Here is a 27,814-nt window from a genome sequence, read left to right as displayed (position 1 = left end):
AGTCCATTTGATTTAATTACCATAAGCGAGTCTGTGTGTGTGTGTGTGTGTGTGTGTGTGTGTGTGTTTGAGCATGTGACTGTGTGTTTGTCACTCGCCAGCATTTCAATCCATGTGCCTGTCTATATTTTTAACAATGCTGACTGGCTTGTGGATGCACTCACGTTCCTGTGGCCTGCCGCACATCCTCTCTGTTCTATTAAATATAATCTGCTTATTATTAGCAGCATCAACACACGCACACACACATATACAGCCCCGTTCGCTACTGAAGTGATTGAGTAAGACTTGGATTTCTTCTGCCAGGATCAGGCCTTCTGTACACATCTATATTAAGCTGTGTTAGTCAGCACTGATCTCTGAAGACACATCTAGTGATTGCACCCGTGTGATATCGCTTGTTAGATAAAATCTATTAGTTGGCCTAATGTAACCCAGGAGCTTGTGTTCCTCACCTGGGACATTAGAAGGTTCACCAATGCTCCCCTAGGTCAAATCTCCATCTCCGTCTCATCCCCAGAGAACAAGATCATGGCTGGTCTGCCACCATTCACCCTAGTGGCACCTAAACGCTCCTCTCCCAGGAGCGCTGTATGAAGACAGCAGTAGATATTGTTGAAGTGTTACTGTTGTTCTGGCCCTCCCGAATGATGTATCCTTAGCGACAGAAAGCAAAGGTGAACGTGTGAAAGGAGTCTCACATTCTCAGCTTTACTAGTGATAGATATCTCACAACAATCACTCTGACCATTAAATTGCTTGGTTCTTGTTTTAGATAACTGTTTACTATTTAAATATATTTTGAAATGTAATTTATTTCTGTGATGGCAAAGCTGAATTTTCAGCAGCCATTATACCAGTCTTCACTGTTACATGGTCTTTCAGAAATTATTTTAATATGCTGATTTGTGGCTTAACTACACCAAAGTGCTGGTGCTGTTATTAAGGAGTTTTTATTGGTCAATGTTATTAATAATTTAAATGTAATCTTTAGCTAATATCAAAATAACATTATAATGTTGATGCCTTCATTCACTTGTAGTGTTTACAATCAGTCTGTTTTAGATTTTAGTATTTTATTTATTTAGTAAGAGTAGTGTAGAAATTTAATGACTGCCATTTATTGGTTAACGACTTATATTATCAGTTTATCAGTAACTGTACTATCAGTAGGGATGCACCGAATATTCGGCCAACGGAAATTTTTGGCCGAAAATGGCCCAAAAGTGCATTTTCGGCCGAAATACTTTTATCACCGAAACAATACGGCCGAAATGTGATGATGCAAACAGAAACCGCGACCTGCACGTGCTTGTCTGAAGCAACATGTCTGTAGACGTATTTCAGTATATCTGAGAAAGACCCACGGACAGCGATTTGCAAAACATGTAATGCCGAAATTTCAAGAGGGGGTGCATCTGCAAAGACTTTCTCCACTAGGGCTGCAACTAACGATTATTTTAATAATCGATTAATCTGTCGATTATTTTTTCGATTAATCGATGAATCGGATTTAAAAAAAAAGAAAAAAGAAAAGCATTCATTTCCAACCCTTTATTCAAAAACAGAACTAAAATCTTTAGAAAGTGCACCAACATGTTGCTCCTTGAACATCCCTGAGCTGTTATAATAATAATAAAATAAAATAAAAATGGACTAACACAAAAACATACACATGTATGCTTTACATCTGCCAAATATATAGACTTTTGGGGTGCAAAAATTAAATAATTTAACAACACTGCGTCGTTAGCGTTGGTATTGTATCAGACACTTGCACTTAACATTATATGAAAATCAAGCTCAATGGAGTTAACAATGTTTTTGACCAGAGAATGACGGAGATGGAGTGTTTTGTCTGTCATTAGAACGGCTGTAACTGTTATCTGAAGCAGCAAGTGCATTATGCTTTCATCAACTTTTACAGGTTATATAACTTTGATTGTAGCTATATGGGCGCTTAGTTTTTCTTGTTGTTTAATACACTTGGCCAAAATCTCAAATTAAGCGCTTATGCACATAATGCACAGGATATTTAAAACGATATAGACAGCAAATAACTAATTCTTCTCCACTCTTCAAACACACAAAAACATTATCCTTTACTGACATAGTGTTTGAGTAAAGAAAACGCTGTACTATTCAAACACCAATTATTTATTCACCCTTGCATTGCGAAAAAGCAGAGATCTCATCTTCTCCAGGCTGTGCGCGCGCGTCAATCTGAACGGAGGCTGGGTGAAGTTACGAGGTCTCGCTGAGAGCTTGATGATCCAATGGCGTTTTACTGACAAGTTATTTTAATGCTTATCATTGGTTTACTATTTTTAAAACTCTCTGATTTAAAATAATAAAAACGAATTATAAGCGACTCAAGTTTGGATAATTTTTCACAGCACCTGACTGGGCTAGGGTATGGCAACTGCCATACTCTGCCATACGCAAACGCCGCCCTGCTCCCACACCTTGATGACTTGGGTCGCACGGATTTCTCTGCCTCCGCCATGTATCTTTCCTCTACCTCCGCTCGTTTTTTTTTTTTTTACTTTTTTTTTTTTTTATGAGGCGCCAAACTCTGCTACCATCCGTGCGCGAGAGAGACCGAGTGTGTTCACTCCGCTCCGCGCTCAACTAAAGTTTTTTTTTTTTTTAATAATCAAACGTCTCCGCGTCGCGCGACACAACGAATCGATTATGAAATTCGTTGCCAACGCTTTTAGTAATCGATTTTTATCGATTTAATCGATTCGTTGTTGCAGCCCTATTCTCCACGTCGGGTTTAATTTATCACCTGAAATCCAAACATTCCGATCGCTACGCTGAATATGAGAGGAACGCGGCAGAGAAAAGAAAAATGCCTCCGAGCACGCCCACTCCGTCTGAGGCGGACATTTTTGAAAAGGCAAGGAAGTTTCCCAGTGATGGTGTCAAGGCAAAGGGCATTACACACAAAAGTTAACATATGGGCTATGGCAGTCTTTGTTTTGATACACTATTATGTTGAAGGCCTACAGAGAAAATATTGTTGTATCTTTAAGCAGTTGCACTTGTTCTGAATGCACTTTCTTGTAGTAGTCCTACAGAGAAAAATTTAAAATGTACTTGACCTAAATGCACTTTGTTTTTATGAGAGAACATTTAATTTTACAACCTTTCAGCAGGCCAGTAGGCCTGTACATTATTATTTAATGTACACATGAGTGGGGTCAAGTTAAACATTTTAGTTTGAATTTTATTTTATACTGTGCATTGTTGCAATGTGCTAAATAAATATTTGCATAATTTGTAATTGATTTATTCTTTGAAACTTTAAAATTAATTTATGCAATTGCAATGCCTTGATTTTAGTAAAGTTAGCACATAAATGCAATGGTACTAATAATTGGCATAATTTCTTTCAGTGTTTCGGCCTTGGTTTCCTCTCTTTCGGTTTTCGGTTTCGGCCAAGAATTTTCATTTCGGTGCATCCCTAACTATCAGTGCATCCCTATTTGATACCTTTTTGAATGAGGGCCATGCATAGATCTAGAAGTTTCAGTACAATCTTACCCTTACCCTAAAAGTCTAAAACTACAGTATAATTCTTAGCAAGGCCATTTCATTTAGCAGAATTATATATTTAGTTCATATCAATCTATATACTGCAGTTTTGGCTGCATGCTTGGAGTAGCGCATTGTTTTTGAGTGTCACACAGGTGGTTTGCAGTCATTTAATCTCTCTCGGCGCTTACACCATGTGCAAAATAATTGTGGAACGGCACACTAATTTCAGAAATTTGCATCCCAACTTTCTGCCTGCAGTGCGTGTGGTGTTAGCGTGGCGCTCCCGCACATGCCGCGCCACTAAATGAATTCTCCATGCATAAGAGAATTGTTCTCATCTGTTTCTCATCTCCTTTGATGAAACCTAATGGCTTTCCAGGAAATGAAATTATGCAGTCATTTAGTGACAATGCAAAGTGTGCAGAGCGTTTTGTAGCCTGGTTGTGTTTTTTGTTTTTTTCTGTGTGCACAAGAGGAGCAGCACAGAGATGCCAAGATGCTTCTCGCTATCCTTTTGTTCAGCTGAGGGAAGGAAAAAAAAGATTTTTCCCAGTGCTCGGCTTATCTGTACGTATCTCGTACTGCATGTGATTTATTTATTTATTTGCTTTTTAATTATTCCTTAAGGCTGAGCATGAAGCTGTACACTGTGCTCTGGTTCCCTGGTGTGTAGCGGTAGAGGCAGGTGTACGTATGGGGCCTCTGAGGGCCGCTCCTCTGGCTGGCACTCTGATTGTGACCAGGTGCTGCTCAGGTGCACGATCCCGTAGAGCAGCTACACAACACAGCAGGGCCGCAGGTGCATATGAGAACTCTCTCTCTCTCTCTCTCTCTCTCTCTCTCTCTCACTCTCTCTCTACCTCCTCCCTGTGTGCCTCCATTTTATCCTCCTCCTGCCTGTCACTCATTCCTTCCTCTCTCTGCTCACTAATGCACTCTATTAAGCATGTCTGTCTTCCACCTACCCCTCCAATTATGTCATAATGACCCTCCCTTTGTGTTCGCATACAGTACCAGTCAAAAGTTTGGGATCAGTAATATTTTTTAAATGTTTTTGAAGTCTCTTATACTTACCAAGACTGCATTTATTTGTCTCAAATACTGCAAAAACAGTAATATAGTGAAATATTATTACAAGTAAAAATAACCGTTTTCTGTTTTAATATATTTTTAAGCAGAATTTTCAGCTGGCATTACACCAGACTTTGATTCTGGAGCTGATTAATAAAAAGTTAGCATTTTATTTTGAATAATCTTTTGTAACATTATAAAAGTCTTTTGATCAGTTTCATGCATCTTTGCTGAATGAGTTTAATTTCTTTAAAAAAAAAAAGAAAAAAAAAAGTCCAAAGGTTTTAGAGACATGTAAAGAGACCACCTCTAAGCACATGCTATTATTGATTCTTCCAGTGATCTTTTGGACACGGCATCTTAAAATAAATTGAAAAGGCAGTGGTATGTGGCTCAGTGGTTAAAGATGTTTGTCTAATGCATGTTTTATGCTAAAACACCTGTTTGTGTTAACTGGCTCTTAGGGACTTTTCACACTGTTTTCTTTCATTAAATAGTTGATCTATATAAATAGTGCTGCTAATAGGGCTGGGCGGTATATCGAGTTTGTATGATATATCGATATATTCTTTATAAGTGATACGATATGAGGCAATACCGTTTGAAAAACGAGCGCATCTGAAAATACAGCGGAGGACACAGACTGAGCTACTGCGGAGGAAGTGCGTAATACAATTTGTTCTAAACACATGACAAACTTTATATGAAGGGCTTAAAAAACTCGTAAGATATAGAAGCCTATAGTTTTGTTTCAGTTTAAAACGGCTCTTACAGAAAGGCTTTGTGTGCCGCTGAAAGATACTAGCGCTGTTTAATGTGTTTGAGATGTGCTGTTTTCCCAAATGCCTAACTTACATTTTACAGGTATGTTCTCCATCTGTAAATGTTAGAAAGCCATGGAAATATTTCCATTTTGCTATCAGAAGTGCATGAGCCTTCTGCTTTGAGATTCTCCGCTAAACTTCACAGACTTCATTGAACAGACGCACAATGTAATAGGAGCGCAATAATTCTGACTAAAATAAACATTTTGCTGAAATATTTGTAGTTGGACAATAAATGTGTCATATGTAGAATTTTAAACCTACAAGTAAGTGTATTGGTATGATAATTTTTTATTTTATTTTTTATTTAAATTTTTAGTTTAGTAAATTTAACTGTTTTTTTGTTTTTAGATTGCAATGTTACAATGTTAGAATGTAATTTTAACCCTTTTTTAACATGATATATGGTTACATTCACTTTATTTGTTTATTTGTTTAATCCAAATACAAAAGCATAGAAAATTCCGAGATATATACCGTATACCACAAATCAGCCAAAAAATACAGAGATATGAATTTTTGCTCATATCGCCCAGCCCTAGCTGCTAGTAACGATTATTTTTACAATTGATTAAACAGTTGATTTGTCCAAGAAAATGTGTTTCTTTGCTGCTGTAAAATGACATGACTTGTAAATGTTTTTTTTGATGCCATTAATCCATAATCATATTCATTGTTGATTCTTTTAATTATTGATTATTATCAATTAGTTGTTGAAGACCTATATAATCATGCACTAGAAAGAGGTTTTCAGACATTTTCTCAATGTTTTCAGCATCTCACGCCACAAGTACTGATTTGAAATTGCTGTGTCAACTTACAAGAAGCTACTTTTTTAAAACACTCCTCTCTGCCCTGCATCTAGCTGTTTTTGAATGCAGCAGTGCGTCCTGTGTGAACGGCCCTTGTGAATTAGTCAAGGTTGTGAATGCTTTAACAAGGCACTGTACATGACATTTGAGCAGCCTCAACTTTAGCCGCTCACACACAGGAGTGTTTAAGATGCTGGAAGCAATGTGTGCTGACACAGGCTCAGAGCAGACATCTGTAGTGGTGTGGGAGTCTGGTGCCACTAGTGTGAAGTGTAGTGGATGTAGCTGGTCATTATGCAGAGCTCCAGGGTGCGCTTATCTGTTACTGCGCTCAACCAAGCGTGAAGAGCCCAAGACGGCCTGAAAGGCCACAAATCCCTCTCCTTCGCTTCTTCTTCCAACGACGCCCCTCCTCCCTTCCTTACATCCACGCATCTATCCATCCACCCGTCATCCGCCCTTGCCCTGGCTTCCCCAGGCCCGGGCCTCTGTGCGGAGGGGGTGAGACGAGCAGGCGGGCAGGCCGGTCGGCCGGCCAGCTGCAGAGATCAGCTGTGACCTGGTGCGCTTATGTCTGCGGGGCTGTTCGTAGAGGGCCAGGAGAGCTGGGAGTTGTGCGGGGGAGGGCAGCAGAGCTGATAGAGCCCTGCTGATAGAGAGGTCTTGGAAGCCTGCTGTCACAGGCCATTGGGGGTGACTGAAATTACCGCCTGAGCTAATCTGTCTGCAATGCGTCTGCACCGTCTATAGAGTTCTGTTATCAAATGTACAAGCAGGGGAAAAAATCCTGACAGTAAAAACAACTAAAATATTAAGGCCATTCTGAAAGCTTAAGCCAGAATCCAATACGGTGATGTACATGCTGAGCCTTCACATTGCAAGCACGTGGTCCCATTGTATGTGCGTTACTGTGGTGGTATCGATCCAGTTAAAGACAATGTATTATTATTCAGGTGACTTGCTAGAAGCATGATTTGCAGGCCTGAAAATGTCATGGAAATGAACAAAATCCCAAGAATTCATGAAAATTTCTGTTGTTAATAAAGATTTTCTTATATTTTTTATGATTTATGTTGATATGTGTAATTATTGAATATATATTTGTTTGTGTAAATACAATTATATATTTTTGTGAATTATATACACAACTGTTCAGAAGTTTGGTGTCAGTAAGATTTCTTTTTTAGATAAATGAATACTGTCATTCAGCAAGGATGCTTTAAATTGATCAAAAGTGACAGACTTTTGCTTTGTTACAAATAATTCTATTTGAAATAAATGTGGTTAGTTTTAGTAGTAAGCAGCATAACTGTTTTCAACATGATTATTAGAATGATTTCTGAAGGATCATTTGACATTGAAGACTGGAGTAATGGCTGCTAAAAAAATTAAGCTTTGCCATCACAGAAATAAATTACATTTTAAAATATATTAAAATGTAAAACAGTTATTTTAAATTGCATTAATATTTCACAATATAAATGTTTTTATCAAATAAATGCAGGCAGAGACTTTAAACATTACCAAACCAAAACTTTTGAATGGTAGTGGTACATTGTATTCGTATTGTTTCTTGAATACTTAACTTATTAAGTACTTAATGACTTATTGTCGTTCTTCAATTTTTAAAAACTATTATCTACTCAACACGATAATTGGAAAAGTCATAGAAATTCATTAGTCAAATGGTGTTTATTTGAACTAATTAAAATCCCATTTAACTAATGGAATTATTTGAACTAACTTGCAATATTTTCTTTTTAAATGCAACCCATACTTATGTCCTGACACAGATTAGCATGCAACTGCATGAAATCAAGCTTGTGTAGCTGGAATCATGTGAGTCAACGCTCTTGTATAGTGTATGTTTCAGGCCTTAGAATATTTAGAATTCTTGTATCTTTAATATCTTGCGCCCACTAGTTCAACTTAAGATGGCGTCCAGAAATGTGCCAGAAATCTCAATAATGCTGAATGACACATGAAAAGGCGACGCCTACATTCTGCATCCATGTGCAACACAGTTGGATTTACTCAGTAACATGAGCAGCATGTGGCACTTTGGGCTTTGATGACTGTATCATTAGCTGGCATTATTTAATCCAATCCCTTTACATGCATAACGAAGCCTGAACAAAACAACACCCAAATCTGCTTTCAGTCTTTACTGGAGTGTGTATGAAGGATTCTGGGTTCTGTTTCTCTGTCCTTCATGTTTTCTTTGCTGTTTTCCTCTGTTCAGCATCCTTCATCGCTCACATTTCCCTGTACTCTCAATGTCTCCACCCATCATCCCCTCCTCTCGTTAACCCCCTCTTTTCCACTCATCTGTCACCATTTTTAATCTCTCTGTCTCGACTTCTAGTGTGTCTTTTCACTGTCTTTCCATCTTTCCCCCAGTTCTATCCCTTGGTACTCAGCAGCAGTTCATGCCAATGAAAATGTTAGTGATTGTTAAATGAAAATGCAAAGTTGAAGGGCAGTGATTCATTAGGAAGGAATTCTGCCAGTGAAACAAATGCAGTCTGGACCCAGAGCACCCTGCTGCTGTCAATGACTTTACCAGACTTCTCTCTATCTCTCTCTTAGTCTCTCGCTCTTTCGCTTTTTCTGTTTCTGTCTCTCTCTTTCAGCTTTCAGTTTCAAAGTACTTTATTGGCATTATTGTTTTACACACCTTATTTCCAAAACATCAATACAAATGAAGAATAGTGATGAAAAAAAAGATGCCAATCCCAGTGCAGTCACAGTTACTACAAGATGCCATACTGGTCAAAATTAAAGTGAACCTGCAGGTATATTATGCAAACTGATGTAGACAGATATTGAATATGTAATTGTATAATCACCATTTCATTTGATGATGAGTTTTATGATATCAAATCTTAAAAATAAAATAAAATAAAAGCTTGGTCTAACTTGAAGAAATTATGACATAAAATGTATTACTATGTTTATATTTCAGAAACATATTACTGCCGTACAGTAGAATGTAGTACTTCGTAAAGAAGTAATAATAATACAATTAAAACACAATATCACAAACTTTTTCATTCATATTTTAATGTAAACATTATACTTTTAGAAAATGAATGAATAAAATGAATTATTATATTGTTCGTTTGATTACATTGTAAAAGATTAACAAATTGTTAGTTTTATAAATTGATTTGATTACCAGCTGTTTTGATAGTACATTTATATTTAACATTACAATGTTATTCTGCGTACTCCTGACAATAAAGTAATCCACTTTAAAACAAAAGGTTTAAAATTTTTGGTTATACTGCTCAGCACTAAAAAAACACTAATAATTCATTAACACTTAAATGTCACTCTTTAGCGAATATATTAATAAATATTTAGTTTTTATACTCTACGTTATACTGTTGACATTTATAAAATAGTGTAGATTTTAATATTAAACATTTAACATTTGATATTAAACAACAGTTATTGCCTGTAACCTGAAAATAATTATTGTCTTATCTGTATCCAGAATTGTAATGTTTTGAATGTTTAAAATGTGTTTTTCATTTAGTTTTGTGAATATTTACATTACTGCCACTGCAGCTTTTCTCATTATCACAGCCATTGAAGAATATTACAGTGTAGAAAAAACAGATTGGAGGTATTCTCAGGCACCGTGTCCAGTGGAAGACGATCTCCCCCACAGTCTTTCACGCGTAGGCATGCGGTGTGTAGCGATGTTGGAGCATATGTTCTTCTGAAGGCTGATGGCTAATGGGCTGTGTTGAGTATAATTACGGAACGACCTGTTGAAAGGAGAGGGGGCTCATGGGATGGACAGTAGGGCTTCTGGCTCCCACCTGTGTGTAGCCGAGCTCCTGCTGTGCCCCGCAGGTGCTGTTCTTACATATACACACACTTACATGCACACACACACCTGGCTCGGGGTCTCAGGTGGTAAGCGTGCAGTCAGTCTGCCTAGAAATAACCCATCCTCCCCCAAAACTAATCCAGAGAGGAGAGATGAATCCCATGAATGAGTGGCTGTGTGTAAGACTCTCAGTGCAGCAGCACTCCAGCATTATCTACACATACATATACAGTGTATACAATCCAAAGGCTGGTGTTGTCTGTGAAGGAAAACGAATGCAACCTTCGGATTTAAACCCTCACAATAAAAATACATACAGATTAGCTCATTAGTTAGCTCATGACAGTTGCTAGAGTTTGGTGCACTTTTATAAATATCACTTTCTGCTCCACATCATCCTCATTTGCCGTTTAATAAGGCAGAGAAGTACTAATTGAGATAAATATTTTCAGCTTTTTCTGTTTTAAAATATCTTTTTGAATATATTTTCCACACATATTGTTTAATATTAATTTAATTAATTTTTAATGTTTAAATACTTTTAGTTGTATCTCAGTTGCTGACAAGTACATTACTGTTCAAATATTTAGGAAATATTTAGGCCTGGAAAATGTTGTAAAAATCAATGTTTTTGAAGGACGTCTCACCCCCATGCTGAATTTATTTGATAAAAAATACAGTAAAAACAGCACTATTATGAAATATATTTTTGCAATTTAAAATAACCATTTCTATTTTGACATATTTTAAAATGTAATTTATTTCTGTGATGGCAAAGCTGAATTTTCTCCAGTTCTCAGTTTTCACAAGATCTTTCAAAACTCCTAATATGCTGATTTGGTGCTCAAGAAACTTTTCGTCTTATATTAAATGTTGAATACACTTATGCTGCTTAATATTTTTGTGGAAACGCTGACACATTTTTTGATGAATAGAAAGTTCAAATAAAACATTTATTTAAAATGAAAGTTTTTATTGTTACTTTTTTGGATTTAATCCATCCTTGCAGAATAAACATATTAACTCTTTAAAAAAAAAAAACTTACAGACTCCAAACCTTTGAACGGTAGTGTACCTCTATATTATAAAATGGATCATTCCAGTCCTGGCTTCCGATTGGACAATACGGAGCTCCAACTTTTATACAGCACCCATATTTGCATAATTTGGTGTGTACAGTGTCCACTCCACCAGCATATATTAAAAATATCTCTGTGGGTTGGTAGCGTCTAGGCCCCCAACACACTTTCACACATACAGAGTGAATTGTGTTCGCACGCTTCCCTCTCTGTGACACGATTTCTCTCTGACAGAACCTTGAGAAGTGTTACTAAACACTTCTCCAGTATGAAAAGAGAAATGTTTTAATACTGACAACTCTTTCATTGCTTCTGACATATGCCTGTTCTCCGCTATCCGAGTCTCTCAGCAACTCGAATGTGTCTTTAAACAGGATTTTAAAGAGCATGCTTGCGTGTAAGTTTGAGAGTACGCTGGTAGCGCCGCCCGAGTGGGATCAAAATTCCCCTCCTGCATTCATCCTTCTCCATCCTTCCAGTGAGGCCCCATTGTTTAACAGTTGCTTGGCATCTGATACCAGCCGGCTGCAGAGCCTTTGATGTGGCTCAGATGATGCGATATCCATCCTGGGACATAAAAGTACGCCCCGCCCTCCTGTTTTTCCACCGCGTTCTTGATGCGACTGTCTCACGCACACGTGAGGCTGCGTGGGTTAGCTCGAGGGGAGTCATCAGCCAACGTGGCGAGATCAGCGGTGGGTGCGTGAAAGAAAGGGTTATTAGATAGCTCATCACACTCCTCCGCCGAGGGGGGAGAGCGAGAGGAGGAGAAAGGAGAGAGAGAGGGATGTGTGATTATGAAGTCATCAGCCATGAACCGGTGGGGTAGGGGAGAAGCGCACGTCCTCAGGGGGCCATTGATTGGTGACCATGTGTTTGTGGCCGATAGACTGTGAAATGGTGTGTTGCTGCACGGCTGTGGCGCACCTGCGTCCCACCAAGGTGATTGATTGGTTTGGTCATGTGGAATGTTCCCATCTGGTCTGCAGTAATGCATTTCTCTCTCTCTCTCTCTCGCCGTCTCGTATTGGGGAGTAGCGGGCATTGGCTGGAGAGGGTGGTTAAGTTAGGGACCGCAGAGGTCAAAAGAAAACATTTTCCCCCTCTTTCCCCCCCCCCCAGTAACAACAGAAAATCACATTGCGCAGACCTGGTCGTCCCATTGACTTTCTGAGGTGGGGGTGTTTAGGACAAATCCAGCTGCTGTGTTTGTTGACAAGTCCACACACAGGTCCCTCTTCCCCATCTGGTGAGTCGGGAGATCCTGCAAACCTGTGAGATTCTCAACGAGAAGGTAAAAGATTCACTGCAAGGATGTTCATGGATTTCTAGAAGGTCAAACAAAAAAATCTTTTGAGATGCTGTTCTTACATCAGGGTCCTCAACAAGGGGTCTGCAGAGGTACTTAGGGAGGTAGTTTTTAATTTAATTAAAAATTTAATTTTATTTACATATTTTTTTAAAGACTTTCCTTTGAGATGCTGATTTTAGGTCAGAACGAGTCTGTAGAGGCGTAGTGGTAGAGGTAGTTATTCATTTAATTTTTTATAAAAATGTTATTTAACTTTTTTAATTGACACATTCTAAAAATAATCATTAACAAATTATTTTGAGATGCTATTCTTACATTAGGAGTCTTTTAACAAGGCATCCACAGAAGTTCTGTGGGAGTAAAAATATTTAATTTCATTTCATTCATTTTCTTTCTTTTTTTAAATTTTTATATTTTAAAAATAAATAATAAAAAAATCTGTTGAGATGTTGTTCTTACATCAGGTGTCTTTAACAAGGGTTCTGCAGAAGCAATACATTGTGGTTATTGTTTATTAATTTTTTTTTATTTTAATGAATACAATTTTAGTCAAATTCCAAATTATATTTATAAAAATGTTCTATTTTGTTATTTATATATTATGTATTTTGGTTGTAGAATATAATGTTGAGTAAAATTGAAAAATGTAAACTTTATTATTAGATTATTAGATTTATTATCAATAGTGCCTTTTTTTTCAAAGTATGTGTATAAATATAGTTAATGTATGCTAGGCCTATTTTTAGTTTTATACAGCATGTAACGGGGGCCACTGCTCCAACTTTGCACTATCCACCAATGGCTTCCTGGGCCTGAAAAAGGTTAAAGACCCCAGGTTTAACTCTAGGAGACGCCAGGACACGCCAGGACACATCCACCAATGAGAAACGCTCATGACTCACCTTAAGACGACAATCTCGTTCTCCACTCCCATAATCCTCTTCAATCTTTTTTCCATCTTTCTTCTGATTCGTCCTTAATCCTGTCCTCTCTCCCTCCCTTTAATTGATCTATTCATTCCATCTAATGACTAATTACATATCAGAGTGCATCAGCAGAGGCATTCATCATCGTAGAACATAATAATCAATGACATTTCAACAAAGAAAAAAATAAATATGCAAATAAGAGCTCATTAACATTTGCGCTAGCTGTTTGAATAATGCCACTGCTGACAAGACTGTAATTAACAGAAATTGATGCTGAGCTCAGGGGTAGAGTGTGTTTGAGATTGTGCCCCTCTGTGCGTTTTGCTGGCAAAAAAACAGACCCCCCCCACCCCCTTCCTACCTGCTCGGGTGGGATTGTGCGAAGGAGGGCCATGAGAGGGTGGGAGGGGACCCTTGGATTCGGGCCCCGTCCTTGCCGACTGTCAAACATCAAAAGCCTCGAAAACAACGGAGCGATACACAAACACTCCAGACGAGGAAACAAAAGGATCCATTTTAAAAGCCACAGAGCCAGTGAGCGAGTGGGTGTGTGGCTTTGTTTGGCATTGTTATGTCTGTGAGTGTTTGTGTGTGTTTGTTTGTGTTTGTGTGTGGGCATCGAGTGTTCAGGACTCTGCACTGATAGCTCAAGGTTCTTGCCGACACAAACTTTAGACAGCTGTAGAGCTTTCTTTTTCTTTATCTCATCCTCCCTCCCTCATTTTGCTGGCCTCCAAGTTTAGCCCCAGCCCCCCGCTCCGCTTTCCTGCCTGCTTTCCTGTTTTTGTCAGGAATTTTAATAGAAAATGCAGCAAACACAATAAAGCTGTTTATGTCAGTATTTGGACAGCCTAATGTGCTGATTATAACAAGTTGAAGGAATTTCCTTTATTGCGCGTGTTAGCCTCGCCATATGGCTCAACACGGAACATTAACTTGACAGGGATAATGAATTACACCGGGGTTCCAGAACTCAGAACATGAAATTCAGACGAGGGAACACGGATGGACTTCAGGGGGACGAAGGGCATGAGAGGTTCATTTGCTTTTGGCGTTACCCGCTACAAGGGATCGAGCTCCTTGTCATGTGTGTATATATATATATACGCATATATATATACGCATCTCGGTTTGTTTGGAAACCGAGTCTGCATAGAGAAAAAAAAGGCCCTCGGAATTTACTAGAACGAGAGGAAGAGAGAAAGTGTGGAGGGGTAGAGAGAGAGAGAGGGAGGGAGGCTGTGGAGTGTGGCTACTAATTGGCTGTTTTTGTGGCTGCGCTTTTCAATTGATCCCTTGAGATGCTTAGATCTCTACCTATCTGAGTATCAAAACAAGAGCTCTGGTCTTGCCTGGCAGAGCTGTGATCAATAGGGAGCCACCCCGGGAGCCTCTCTACACGGTCACATTTTAATTGTTCCATGCTTCTGAATGTAATCTCAATATTTAATATTGCCGGCCTATTTATACATCCCTTATTAACCCCCTCGACAGGACTCAACGTGCCCCTCGTTTGTGTTGGCACTTGTGAAAGTGCATCAATGGTATTTACATACTCCACTGACTGTTAAACAAATCTCTGGGCTGCTGTATTCAAAGTGAGATGATGTGGTGTTAAAACATACTGATTTGCTGGACCTGAGTTCTGTCAACAACTGCAAAACTGTAAATTAATATTTGGTAATTCAGATCTTTTGGTTGGTGGGCTAATAAATATAAAAATAGTCATGCACTGTCGTGCTTTTGTTATAAAGTGAAGGGTTGTTTCTTTAGTTGTGATTTATTTGCACAGACTTGTGTTATCACTGTGCTTTTTATGCAGATGTATTGTAAAGGTTTTAAAGTTTAAAGGGGAGATCGGATGCCCATATGATTCTTTAGGGTCTTCATGATATGTCTACAGTATACTTTGGTTAAAATTCTTCAATGGTCATGTAAAACAACACGCTTTTTACCTCGTCAAAAACAGCTCTGTACACAGCGAGCCATATCAGTGCATGTCTCTTTAAATGATAATGAGCTACTGCTCCCCCCACCCCACTCTGTTTTGATTTTTGTGTATTTGGTGGCGCGTTACCATCAAAAACAAAACTAATCCATTGCGTCAGTGGCTCTCATGTCGGGAGAAAATTAAGACTTTTTATTTACTTTTACATCCAACTACAGAACACTTGCATTCAGTGCATTGCTTACGAGACACATGCTTACGAGGGTCAGCAGTCATGGGTGGGACCTGAGCAGTATGATCAGAAAATCAAAAAATTTTGATATGATAATTATGACGATAATTATATAGTGAAAATCTGATATTTTGACAGGCAACAGCAGTATTTTAGTTACCTTTGGAGGTATGAAAATTAGAGCTGTCAAATAGATTAATCGCTATTAATCGCATCCAAAATTAAAGTATGTGTTTACGTAATGTGTTTGTACTGTGTATATTTATATGTGTGTGTGTGTGTGTGTGTGTATATATACAGGTGCTGGTCATATAATTAGAATATCATCAAAAAGTTGATTTATTTCACTAATTCCATTCAAAAAGTGAAACTTGTATATTATATTCATTCATTACACACAGACTGATATATTTCAAATGTTTATTTCTTTTAATTTTGATGATTAGAGCTTACAGCTCATGAAAGTCAAAAATCAGTATCTCAAAATATTAGAATATTACTTAAGACCAATACAAAGAAAGGATTTTAGAAATCTTGGCCAACTGAAAAGTATGAAAATGAAAAGTATGAGCATGTACAGCACTCAATACTTAGTTGGGGCTCCTTTGCCTGAATTACTGCAGCAATGCGGCGTGGCATGGAGTCGATCAGTCTGTGGCACTGCTCAGGTGTTATGAGAGCCCAGGTTGCTCTGATAGTGGCCTTCAGCTCATCTGCATTGTTGGGTCTGGTGTCTCTCATCTTCCTTCTTGACAATACCCCATAGATTCTCTATGGGGTTCAGGTCAAGCGAGTTTGCTGGCCAATCAAGCACAGTAACACTATGGTCATTGAACCAGCTTTTGGTACCTTTGGCAGTGTGGGCAGGTGCCAAGTCCTGCTGGAAAATGAAATCAGCATCTCCATAAAGCTTGTCAACAGAAGGAAGCATGAAGTGCTCTAAAATTTCCTGGTAGATGGCTGCGTTGACTGTGGACATCAGAAAACACAGTGGACCAACACCAGCAGATGACACGGCAGCCCAAATCATCACTGACTGTGGAAACTTCACACTGGACTTCAAGCAACATGGATTCTGTGCCTCTCCACTCTTCCTTCAGACTCTGGGACCTTGATTTCCAAATGAAATGCAAAATTTACTTTCATCTGAAAAGAGGACTTTGGACCACTGAGCAACAGTCCAGTTCTTTTTCTCCACAGCCCAGGTAAGACGCTTCTGATATTGTCTCTGGTTCAGAAGTGGCTTGGTAGCCCTTTTCCTGAAGACGTCTGAGCGTGGTGACTCTTGATGCACTGACTCCAGCTTCAGTTCTCTCCTTGTGAAGCTCTCCCAAGTGTTTGAATCAGCTTTGCTTGACTGTATTCTCAAGCTTGCGGTCATCCCTGTTGCTTGTGCACCTTTTCCTACCCAAATTCTTCCTTCCAGTCAACTTTGCATTTAATATGCTTTGATACAGCACTCTGTAAACAGCCACACCTTTCAGTAATGACCTTCTGTGACTTACCCTCTTTGTGGAGGGTGTCAGTGTTCGTCTTCTGGATCATTGCCAAGTCAGCAGTCTTCTCCATTATTGTGGTTTCAAAGAACAAGAGATACCCAGAATTTATACTGTAGGGATGATCATTTATTCAAACTCAAATGTAAATATTCTAATATTTTGAGATACTGATTTTTGACTTTCATGAGCTGTAAGCTCTAATCATCAAAATTAAAAGAAATAAACATTTGAAATATATCAGTCTGTGTGTAATGAATGAATATAATATACAAGTTTCACTTTTTGAATGGAATTAGTGAAATAAATCAACTTTTTGATGATATTTTAATTATATGACCAGCACCTGTATATATAAATAAATGCACGTATATTTAAGAAGTATTTACATGTATGTGTATATATATTATTGCTGTCAATCGATTATAAAAAATTTAATCGCGTTAATCACAGTCATGGACTGTGATTAATCGTGATTAATCACATTTAAAATACTAGGATTTACCTGTAAATGTGTTGAAATAAAGAAATGCATGACAAACTAGTTTAAGGAAACAGAACCTTTCACACTTCCGCCAGGTATGAGACATAATCCTTATTATTCTTTTATCATTATTCTTTTGTTTTTATTCAGCCATTATCAACCTTTAAACTGGCAATAAAACGTTTACCAAGCCACATCACTTCAATCCCAGTATACATTTACCCAACTATTATCAAAAGTATTTCTAATAAGTATTTCTAATTCTTGCGACCTTACATTAAGTATTAGGACAAAATGCATTATGAAGAAGAATTGGACCTGTTCTGCAGGTGCATTAGAGCTAATATTAGCATCATGCTTCATAAGACAATTTATGAGATTAATAGTGCACTTTTACTCAGAACTCACTTCAAACCACCATCGAGTGTTTGTAATAACTTCCTTTTACGATCACATGTGGAATTTGGTCGTTTACTGTTTTTTATTGCTGCACAAATTAGCATTTCAGAAGTACACATTCACCTCAAGAAAATCACATACAAATATCCTGTCATAATTGTTTTTGGATTAAAATTTTTGGATTAATCGCATGCGTTAACGTGTTAGCGTTGACAACCCCTAATATATATATATATATATATATATATATATATATATATATATATATATATATATATATATATATATATATATCATTTTTTTTTATATATATACATATATGTGTGTACATTATTTATAAATATATACAGTACAGTGCACACATTTAAACACAAACTTTTATTTTGGATGTGATTCATCATGATTAATCAATTTGATAGCCCTAATGAAAATATATATATTATTTTTATTTCACAAAATGATTTCATATAGGTTTCATTATCGATATATGACTATGACTGTTGAAATCACCAATCATTCGCGCTGTTGTAACGCTACTAAATTTGCGTTATGTTGCGGTCTGCAACATGTACTCTGCCTACAGGTGTGTGTGCATGAACACATGTGATGTGAGGCGCACACCACACGGACATGCATGTCAACACCTGGACGTCTCCTTGTTGCTTCTCACAGTTCCTCGTGGGGAAATTGATGAATTCATTTTCGCTTCCATCCATCACTCCTCCAGTACAGCCCCTGTTTTCCCCTGAGAGACAGGGTGAAAAACACCGCTGCTGACAAGCATTGCCGGGGCGATGCCGCAGAAGACTATTGCTTTATTTTCTCTCTTTCTGCTCAGTGCAAATCAAGGAGGGCTGATATGAAGACTGTTTTAAGAGCTCTGTTGCGATAACACAGGCCTGTAGTGAGAGATAGCCAACAGAAGACGTGCTCATAACTAGAGAAGATTTTTTTCTCCGTATGAGTATTAGTATGAACAGGTTGGAGTGTTAGTTTGAACCTCCTTTCTTTTGACAGATTGTGAGTCTGTAATCTTTAAAAACTCACAGGCATCAGAATCATGAACAGGGAGAGTATTTCAGGGAAAGCGCACCTGTACAATCCTCTAGTTAAGTGCCTTGTTTAATGACATTGGTGACAGGACTAGTCTGTGCCTACTGCCTTGATTGGGCTGCACGAGCTGCAACTGTTAAGCCAGCTGTTCACTTACCAGCTCAAAACATCTCGACAACAGTAGAGCATTTCATAGCTACTGACTGTGGTTGTTGAAATCTTGCCACTCTTCACTGGCAGAGTCTGTTACACTCACTGTTTAAAAATGGTAGAGGTGTGATCAGTGAAACAAGTGCCTCTGACATTTATCATAGATGCAATGCTGCATTTTGAAACCCAAATCAATGTGAAACTCTCTTAAACACATAGCTCACCCAAAAATAAACATTTTGTCATCACTTAGTCACTCTCATGTCATTCCAAACCTTCATGACTTTCTTCTGTGGACCACAAATGATATTTTGAAAATGTTTAATCCTTGTGTTAATCCAGTGTTGTTTGGACCCAAACGTTCTTCAAAATATATTATTGTGTGTTCCTCAAAAGAACAGTCATGCAGGTTTGGAATGACATGAGGGTGAATAAATTGACAGAATTTAAAATTTTGGGTGAATTAGTGTAAAATAATTTTGCCAAGTGCTTTGCATTTGTTGATGAAGAGAACATAAAGAGGTTTTGTTGATTGTAGTAAAGAACTAGAAAATGTTTAAAATACTGCATGTAAATTTAAGCATCACAACATCAAAATGTACAATAGGAAAAATGGATATTCATTTTAAGATTTGCTGAAGGTTATATTTAACAGTGTTATTAAATTATTAGTGTTTTTAAAGATGCGTTAAATGACTGCAAAGTAAATGTAAAAATGGGAAATGAGTATGCACAATTAAGTATCTACCTTATTTTGCAATGCGAAAGTAAGCTGTTTTCTGTGAATGTGCATAATGGTAAATAACTAGAAGAATAGCAACGAACAGTAAAAGTTACAACTATTTCCACTACAATCCAATGTCTTTATGATGACGATAATAAATGAAAATAATGATTAAAAAAAAATTCATTTTGCAGTATCAAGCAGCATAACAAACTGTTTTTGTACAGCTAAAATAACCAGAGGTGAATGACACTTGCACATTCAAGTTACAAATGGCGGCACCCACACTTACAGTAAAAATAAAGTGCATATATCCAGTATCTCAATAAATTAAAAATATAACCAATATGATAACCAATATGGTACCGATATAAAGCCACCAAGAAATTCCAGTGTATTTGTTGTTCCCAGAGGCCATGTGGAGAGTTGAAGGAGCTGTTATCTCAGCAGGGAGTGGAGTTGGTTGGGCCGTTAACGCTCCCCTGCTGACTGACAAGGTCACATGCTCCAACTCTCCTAGTTTTCCAAACGTCTATGTAAATGAGCGGACTGCTAGCTGCAGCAGCACTGATCCTTATTATCCCATTTACATCCCCAGACATTCACAATCTCTATCTGACTAGTCTTCAATCTTCAGTGATCCCATGGTTTTCCTGGCATTGCCTTTTCTCATCAAACTTCATAACCTCATCAGTTTCCTTCTGTTGCGGCCGTTCCCTGTAAACATCCTCTGCTCTTCCAGGCTCCCCAGTCACCTGTTTGATAGATTGTGTGACTAGAACGCTCATTAGCTGTGAGTCAGCAGGGGCATTGATAACCTATAGCACGGTGGCTAACCTCCGCGATTCCCCGTGCGCTGGTGGTGCCGCCGTCCCCCGCGTCAGCCCTTCCCCTAAAGCCCGGCGAGGCCGGAACATTCATCATCCGCAGTCAGATCCCACTTCTATAATGTATGATGTGTCGCGGTGCAGGGGTAGGCGAGCAGAGAGGGGAGGCCAGGAGAAGCAGTGAGGCGGGTATTGATCAGGCCAACCCCCCTTCGTCCGTCTGTCATCGCTCCAGCTAAGAGGAGGAGTGGGCGTGATGAGATAAAAGGAGGAGAGAGGGGCTTGTCGGGCTGTAGAGGACGTGGCTAATCGGCAGCCTCGACGCCCACTTCTTGAAGTTCATTTCTGGAGAGATTCGCCCTAGTGACCCCTTCTCACACATGTACTCACTGTCACTTCCTCTCACACTCACACACTCTCCTCTCACCTGCTGTCTCGCATATTCTCTGAACTCTCTCTCTCTCTCTCTCTCTCTCTTTCTGTCTCTGAGAGTGTCTTGGCCGAGAGAGTAGAGGAGAGGAAGGGGTGTGAGGGTGTGGAGGGTGGGGGCAGTGGCCTCACAGCTGCGCTAGCTGGCACTGCTTCCTCAAACATCAGCGCCGCAGCCAGCAGCCTGCTTGGCACAAACACTCGCCAGTAACACTTAAACAAATTGCTATAGCAGTGGAAGAGCTGTCTTACATTGTTGATTTTTAACATTCCGAGAGACTTTTTCTCCCCCCCTCGCTTTGCCTTTCTTTGCCTTTGGATGCTTTCAGCTTTTGGAACGCTCTGTGTTTTGAACGCACGGCCAATATTTTCCACCACTCGTTCTCGTTCTCTCACTTTCTCTCTGAATATCAGGCCCCCATGGGTCTCCTCTTCCTCCACAGCTCTCAGAGTCATTCTTAATTTTTCTGTTCCCCTCATCTGGTTCCTTTTTTTCGCACTTTTCTTCATCTGCTCCTCCTACATGTCTTTAAATGTAACTATTATATATATATATAATATATTTGTTTATAATATTACTTCTATCAATTATGCTCCTGAGATGATTTATTTGATTTTTTTTCATTATTTTTAATCATTTTTCTGACTGATTAAACTAGTTCTAATTTTAGCTATATACTGTATGTGGGTGATTTTAAAGATGTCATTAGAACAATCAAAACTCATTAACATGGGTGTCATAATTTATGACTCTGACAGTATGGGTGTATGTGTGCAGTCAGGTGAATAGGTTCATCGCTTTGTTCGGGTCTGTCACTGCTGTTAGCGCAGGTTGGCCGTTCACTTTGGCATGCTAGACAGTTAAACGCATGTTTACCGTTCAGATCCTCTGGGACTCCTCCTTAGTGGCTGAGGTTACGGCGCTGATCGCATTAAGGTCCCTCGACATGTTATAGCGCATGACTGGGTTACGCTGCACGAGAGCATGCTAAACCATGCGTGCAACTGCTCGCTGCATCCGAGAGACCCAGAGCGAGGGAGGATGTTTTTCATGAGTAGCGCTTCCAGCTCTGCCAGGATCTAAAACAACAACGTGGTCTTATAAATTATTCAGCATGGACAGAGAGTGTGTGACAAAACACATGCTGCAAATGAATATTTCAATGCTGGACACGAGTGCATCTGTAGAGGAAAGACTGTCTGCGTGCACCACAAACTCAGAAACCTAAACCTAGCTGAGTAGCAGCCCAGGAAGTCAGGATGAGGGAAAAAAAAGCCTCCTAACCTTTAAAGTCTCTGAAAGACAGATGTTGTATTCTTTTGTGGTGACTAAGAGGGAGGGAGCGCAGTAGTTTACCCACAACTATACTCCCTCTTCCTTTACAGGAGTGCAACTCTCAAATGTTATATCACGTCGATTGAGATCAGTTTACACCACAGAGGAAGCAGCGTTTTCAGTTAAACCACTGTACCTGATTACGGCTGCGTCTCAGAAACTTGCACGCTCGCAGACACGTGGTCTCGTGCACCTGAGCGCAGCAGAACCGAACCTGAACGTAGAAGGTGTAACGCAAATACTTTCGGCATCCGAATTTAAGTAACAAAAATATTTACCTTTTCCCTGGAGTAAACAGAATTTAGCTTCACTGCTGTGTTTGTTCTAATGTTTGAAAGTCTGACAAGTATAATATATGATGTTTTTAGAGTTGTTTATCATTTTCCTTTAGGAGTCTCCTGTTTTTTCTCGCCGAGAGCTTGAAACTGCTGAGTTTAGATATTGTGAAGTGCATGATTCATACGGCTGTGCGCTGTGCACTTTTTATTTGCCCCTTGCAAGCTCACGGGCTGTTTCTGCGACAGAAAAAGGATGGAGATGGATTAGTATTGTCGACTGAGACCCGTCTGACCCTGTAGTTTACTGTCAGACGTGCCCTGTCTGATGGACAGCTAGAAGAAATACACAGAAATAAATCACACCTTACTGATGTAATATGAAATATAAATCAGTTCCTTCTGACCTTCAGCAGCCTTCATCTGCTAGAACTCACACGGAATGTGTGAGTTTTGGCAGTTATTGTTTGTCTTCCTTGAAATCTCCCTGTTTTTCACATGATTAATGTTTATGTGGTTAATGTGTATGGTGCTGTTCTGATTGTTTGTCTTTGTTTATCCATAGGCAAGTCTGAGAGGCCTCCATTCTCTGGTTATGGAAGAGAGCCAGGCGTCTCTGGATGCCAGGTAACAACCACAACTTCACTTTTATTATTATGTTTTTACATAGTTTTTGCTTTTGTGTGAATCTCACTTAGCCCCTGATTCATCACAACTACCAAAGTGCTGAAAGTGAACGTGCCAAATACTCCAACACATGACTAAATGGCTAAATTCTGTATACAAGTCCCACCTTAAATTTTGAAAAGTGGAAATTAATAAAATCATAAACAGTCTTGGGAATTACTATAGTGAATATACTTTTTTTGTTGTTGTTTTTTTTTTAGTTAAGCTGAGCTTTAAACTACAGTATTTGGGATGGGGAAGATTTAAAAAAAATATTTTTTATATGTTGAAATAAGCTCTTATGCTCGCTACGCAAACGGCAATGTTTTTAAATATTATTACATTCTAAAATAACTGTTTTCTATTTTAATATATTGTAAAATATAATTTATTCCTTTTCCTACTCTGGTCTTCAGTGTCACATGATCCTTCAGAAAATCATTCTAAAGAGAACAGGTTTTATTTGAAACAAAAATCTTTTGTAATATTGTATTTTTTTAATAATTTGATGAGATGTAATTTACATTTGATGAGATTAATCTGTCCTTGCAAAAATATATTTTAAAAAAACGTACTGTCCCCAAACATTTGAAAGGTAGTGTATACTAATGTGTGTACTTTTAATAATCGAATAAATGTTGTATAAATGAACATTAATTAATTATTTGTGATACCTGCTGTAATTCATTAACTAATTGTAACCTAAAATATAAAGTGGTGCCTAAAATCATTTGATAATCACAACTGAGAAAAGTCATCAAAAAGTCTGGGAAATTGGTACTGTGTTTGTAGTTTCTGCTCAGTTTTTCACATCAGATGATGCTGAAAGAGTGTTTTGTGATGTCTGAATGCTTTTAATCTCAATGCTTTTAAATGGCATTTAATGTGTGATTTAGAGGGAGTGTTTATGTGTAGGGAGCATGCCTTCAGCACACAGAAACATGACTTTCAGCACTTCCATTAAAGCGGGGTCACAGAGCCCGGCCCTGCTCCCCTCCCTCAGCCACACAGATGTTCCAAACAAAGACAGGATTGTGTGAGCACACCACCCCGCTCTCACTCTCTCGCTCTCCTGCCTGCTCATTCTCTCTGACACGGTTGACGTCAGGCAGTCAGAGAGTATACTTGGAGACCCCCCACCCTTTTTTCCCTCCACATTTTTTTTTTAATCGCCTGTTGCTTGCACTTTTGCTCTGTTTACATTTTGTTCGCCCTCTCTCCAACCTTGTGGTAATGAGTACTGGGAAACCAAGAAATACACTCTATTCCATCCTAGTTCATTAATATTGCGTTGCATATTAGTGCTATACCTTATGGTTATTAGCAGAAGGATTTAGTAAGCATGCAGGGTCTTAGCTTTAAGATTAAATTTAATGCCATGGCTAAGAGACGATATTAGAGGAAGGCTACCTCTCCAGCTTAAGTGTGAGGTCAGCAAAGCCCTCGACCCAGGTGACCCTTTAATAACCTCGCCCTCCAAGCCCAGTGCCCATCTCAGGAGAGAAGAAACACACAAGCCCACCTTGAAAAGCACCGTGTGGTTTGCGAGCAGTGAATGGCGCTAGTCAGAACAAATGAAAACACGACTGGCTCTCCGGCGCGTTCGCTCATTCATAAAAGAGCTTTCTGAAAGGGAATGCCAGTTCAGACATTTTGTGTGGGAACTGGGGAATTTATGCTGGCCTGCAGCTGCACAGATCAGAGCCTGGCAGAGACTCAGTTTGTCTAGTCGCTGAAGAAAAACAGGAAGACCGAAAAAGCCGTTCGGTTCCTGAGTGAATGTGGGAAGAATGCGGGCTGCAGGGTGGCTGCATTAATATTCTGAACCCTGTGTGTTAATACGGACACCGCGTCTGCCGAGCGCATATAAACAGATGACTATCAGGTGCAGAGATTATCGGAGAAGCAGTGTTTTTAATACGCGAATCGGGCGCCTAATAACCCAGTCTGCTTCGAAAATTGAGCAATGCACATTGCGGAACCTAATAAAAGGCCCTATTTGTTCAGCGAGTGCCAAGAATGGAAATATCTGCACTAGTAATCTATCAAGTGTTTGGCAGTGATGGGAAGCGGTTACAGGATTTTCACAAAGCCAAACAGCCTGTCTTTTTATGAGGTTTGTCATCATTTGCAGGCTAAACCTCTCCCTCAGCAAGGTATTATTGCATCATTTGAACCTGATGTGGAACTGTACACCTTTTATTGAGTTAAATATTCAAACTATCTCAGCCAGCTGTGGCCCCTGTATCTCTGCCTGCCAAGCATCTCATTGGCTGCTTTCTTTTACTAGCAAGTAATTCAGCAATAAAAACAGTGGATTTCTCATAGGTTTGGGAAGTGAGAACCGCTTCTTATTTAGAACCATTAAAGAGTCTCGCAAGCGCATTCTTTGCCTGATGTGGACCGAACAACATACAACAATACTCTGTGTTTCCTGCATGAAACATACATCATAGACAGTGTAGTCAGATTCGCCAACAGTTATGAACCAGGTTTTTTAAGTGAATAAAAATCGTACAATGCCACCAATATAGTCCAACTCCTAAACTGATGACTTCTGCAAATCGGTTCTTCATAGTAAATAAGAAATAAACAGCGCAAACAGTTTTGCTTGATTCCCCAAACAAATTACCCTTATGAACCATTTTTTTAGTGAATCAAAACTATAGTGTAACCAATGTAGTTTAATTCTCTAAGTAATGATCCTTATAAGGCCATTTTTGTGTGAATCAAAACCATTCATTACTACTAGGGATGCACCGATAGGATTTTTTTTTTTTGGCCGATACCGATACCGTTTTTGCTGGTTTCAAACACACAAAAAAGCTGCATATTACCTGCCATCCATTTTCACCTAAATGTAGGCCTAGTGCTTGGTGGTTCGTGACATATCCTTGGGTAAACTAACATCAGGGAGTTGCCATTGCAACTTACCTATGATGAATTTACAGCTGAGCGCGAGCATTTCACTCATTGGGTGCGTCAGTGTCACATTTGCGTAGGCCATACTATGCTGTCTGACAAACTATATTTTGTACAGATTTTATTTTGTTTTGACAAGTATTTAATTATTTTGCCCAGAGAAAAAGGTTGGATTATGCAACAGACACGCAAACTCATTGTCTCTATGCAGTTAATTAAACATCGGTATCGGCCCTTTTCATGCTATTTCCGATATGCCGATAACTTTGAAAATAATCAAAAATCAGCCGATAAATATCATTACTACTATTCAGTACTATAGTCAGATACCTGAATAAATAACACTTAAATAGTTAACAGAAATAGTTAACTCAGTAATGAAAATATACTTGACTTCATGTTATTCCAAACCTTCATTCGTCTGAATAACACAAAATGAAAAAGTGTTTCAGTGTTTTGTTTTTGTCCATACAATTAAAATCAATGGTCACCTAAACTGTTTGGTTACCATTATTCTTTTTTGGGTGAATTATCCCTTTTAAGAGGAGAACTGAATCAGAATCAGAATATCACAGTTGCAGTGTAGTTTGATTTCTAAACAAATGACTCTAACAAACTGTTTTTAGTGAATGAAAACCATTCAATGCTACCAGTATAGTTAGATCAAATGAATCAAAACAGAAATGCGTGATCAGTGTAGCCATACATATATATGCATCTCTCTGCAGGAAAGAGGAGCTTTATTTGACAGTTGAATTTTTATTACATCCTAAAATGATACAGTTTATTTGTTGCTTCACAATATCTTTGAAAACATCTCACTAAAGGCTACCCTTACGTTGCAATCTTTAACCTTGTAGCCTGAAATGGCATGATCCAAACATGAGAAATGTGAAAATACAGAAGCGATAAGGGGCAAGCGGTAGAGAGCTGCATTCAGCGGCGCGGTGGCTGTAGGTAAGCTTTGCTCCCGTCCCCTGTGTGGAGGATTATTCTGATTGTTGCGGCAGGATGCGGTTGACAGATGACTGCTATTATCTCCACCAATCTGCCTGACATTTCACTCAGGAAGATGATTGCTCAGATGTGAGCGGGCTCAGAAGCCCCTGTGATTCTGTCAAGTGTTCTTATAATGAACACTACTTCTCAGTATCCACAAGATTGACCGAACTGTCATGTAAGCTGAGTACTTGTTTTAAAGGCTAAACCACGGAGGGCAGTCATTTTCCTCTCACCTGCTAACACACGGCCATGTTCACACATAAACATTCATACCCTGGAGAGAAATGAACAGGGCTTTTGTCAGTATATCGCCGTTGTGATTGCTTATACTCAGTATTAGGGATTTGAACACAGTCCAAACCCCAAGTATTAAACGTCGCTGTGTAACTCATCCTGAAATGTTTGTGCAGCAGATGTGAATGATACCTCAAATCATGTGCCTTGTTGGCGAGAGGTGTAT

General features: G+C 38.8%; 1 protein-coding gene across 10 annotated transcripts in view; it reads left to right on the top strand.

Annotated features, from left to right (window-relative positions):
• Positions 1-27,814, top strand: part of tcf12 (transcription factor 12) — a 110,889-nt gene that overhangs the window by 39,822 nt on the left and 43,253 nt on the right. For all 10 annotated transcript variants that reach the window (XM_058780952.1, XM_058780951.1, XM_058780954.1 and 7 more), the window contains one exon: positions 23,330-23,391. In XM_058780952.1, coding sequence (XP_058636935.1) covers positions 23,330-23,391 — 62 coding nt within the window. The remainder of the gene's footprint in view (positions 1-23,329; positions 23,392-27,814) is intronic.

This window comes from Onychostoma macrolepis, chromosome 07 (genome assembly GCF_012432095.1).
Source record: "Onychostoma macrolepis isolate SWU-2019 chromosome 07, ASM1243209v1, whole genome shotgun sequence".
NCBI lineage: Eukaryota > Metazoa > Chordata > Actinopteri > Cypriniformes > Cyprinidae > Onychostoma > Onychostoma macrolepis.
The sequence above is the reverse complement of the archived record's forward strand: the minus strand, read 5'-3'. Positions and strand labels throughout refer to the sequence as shown.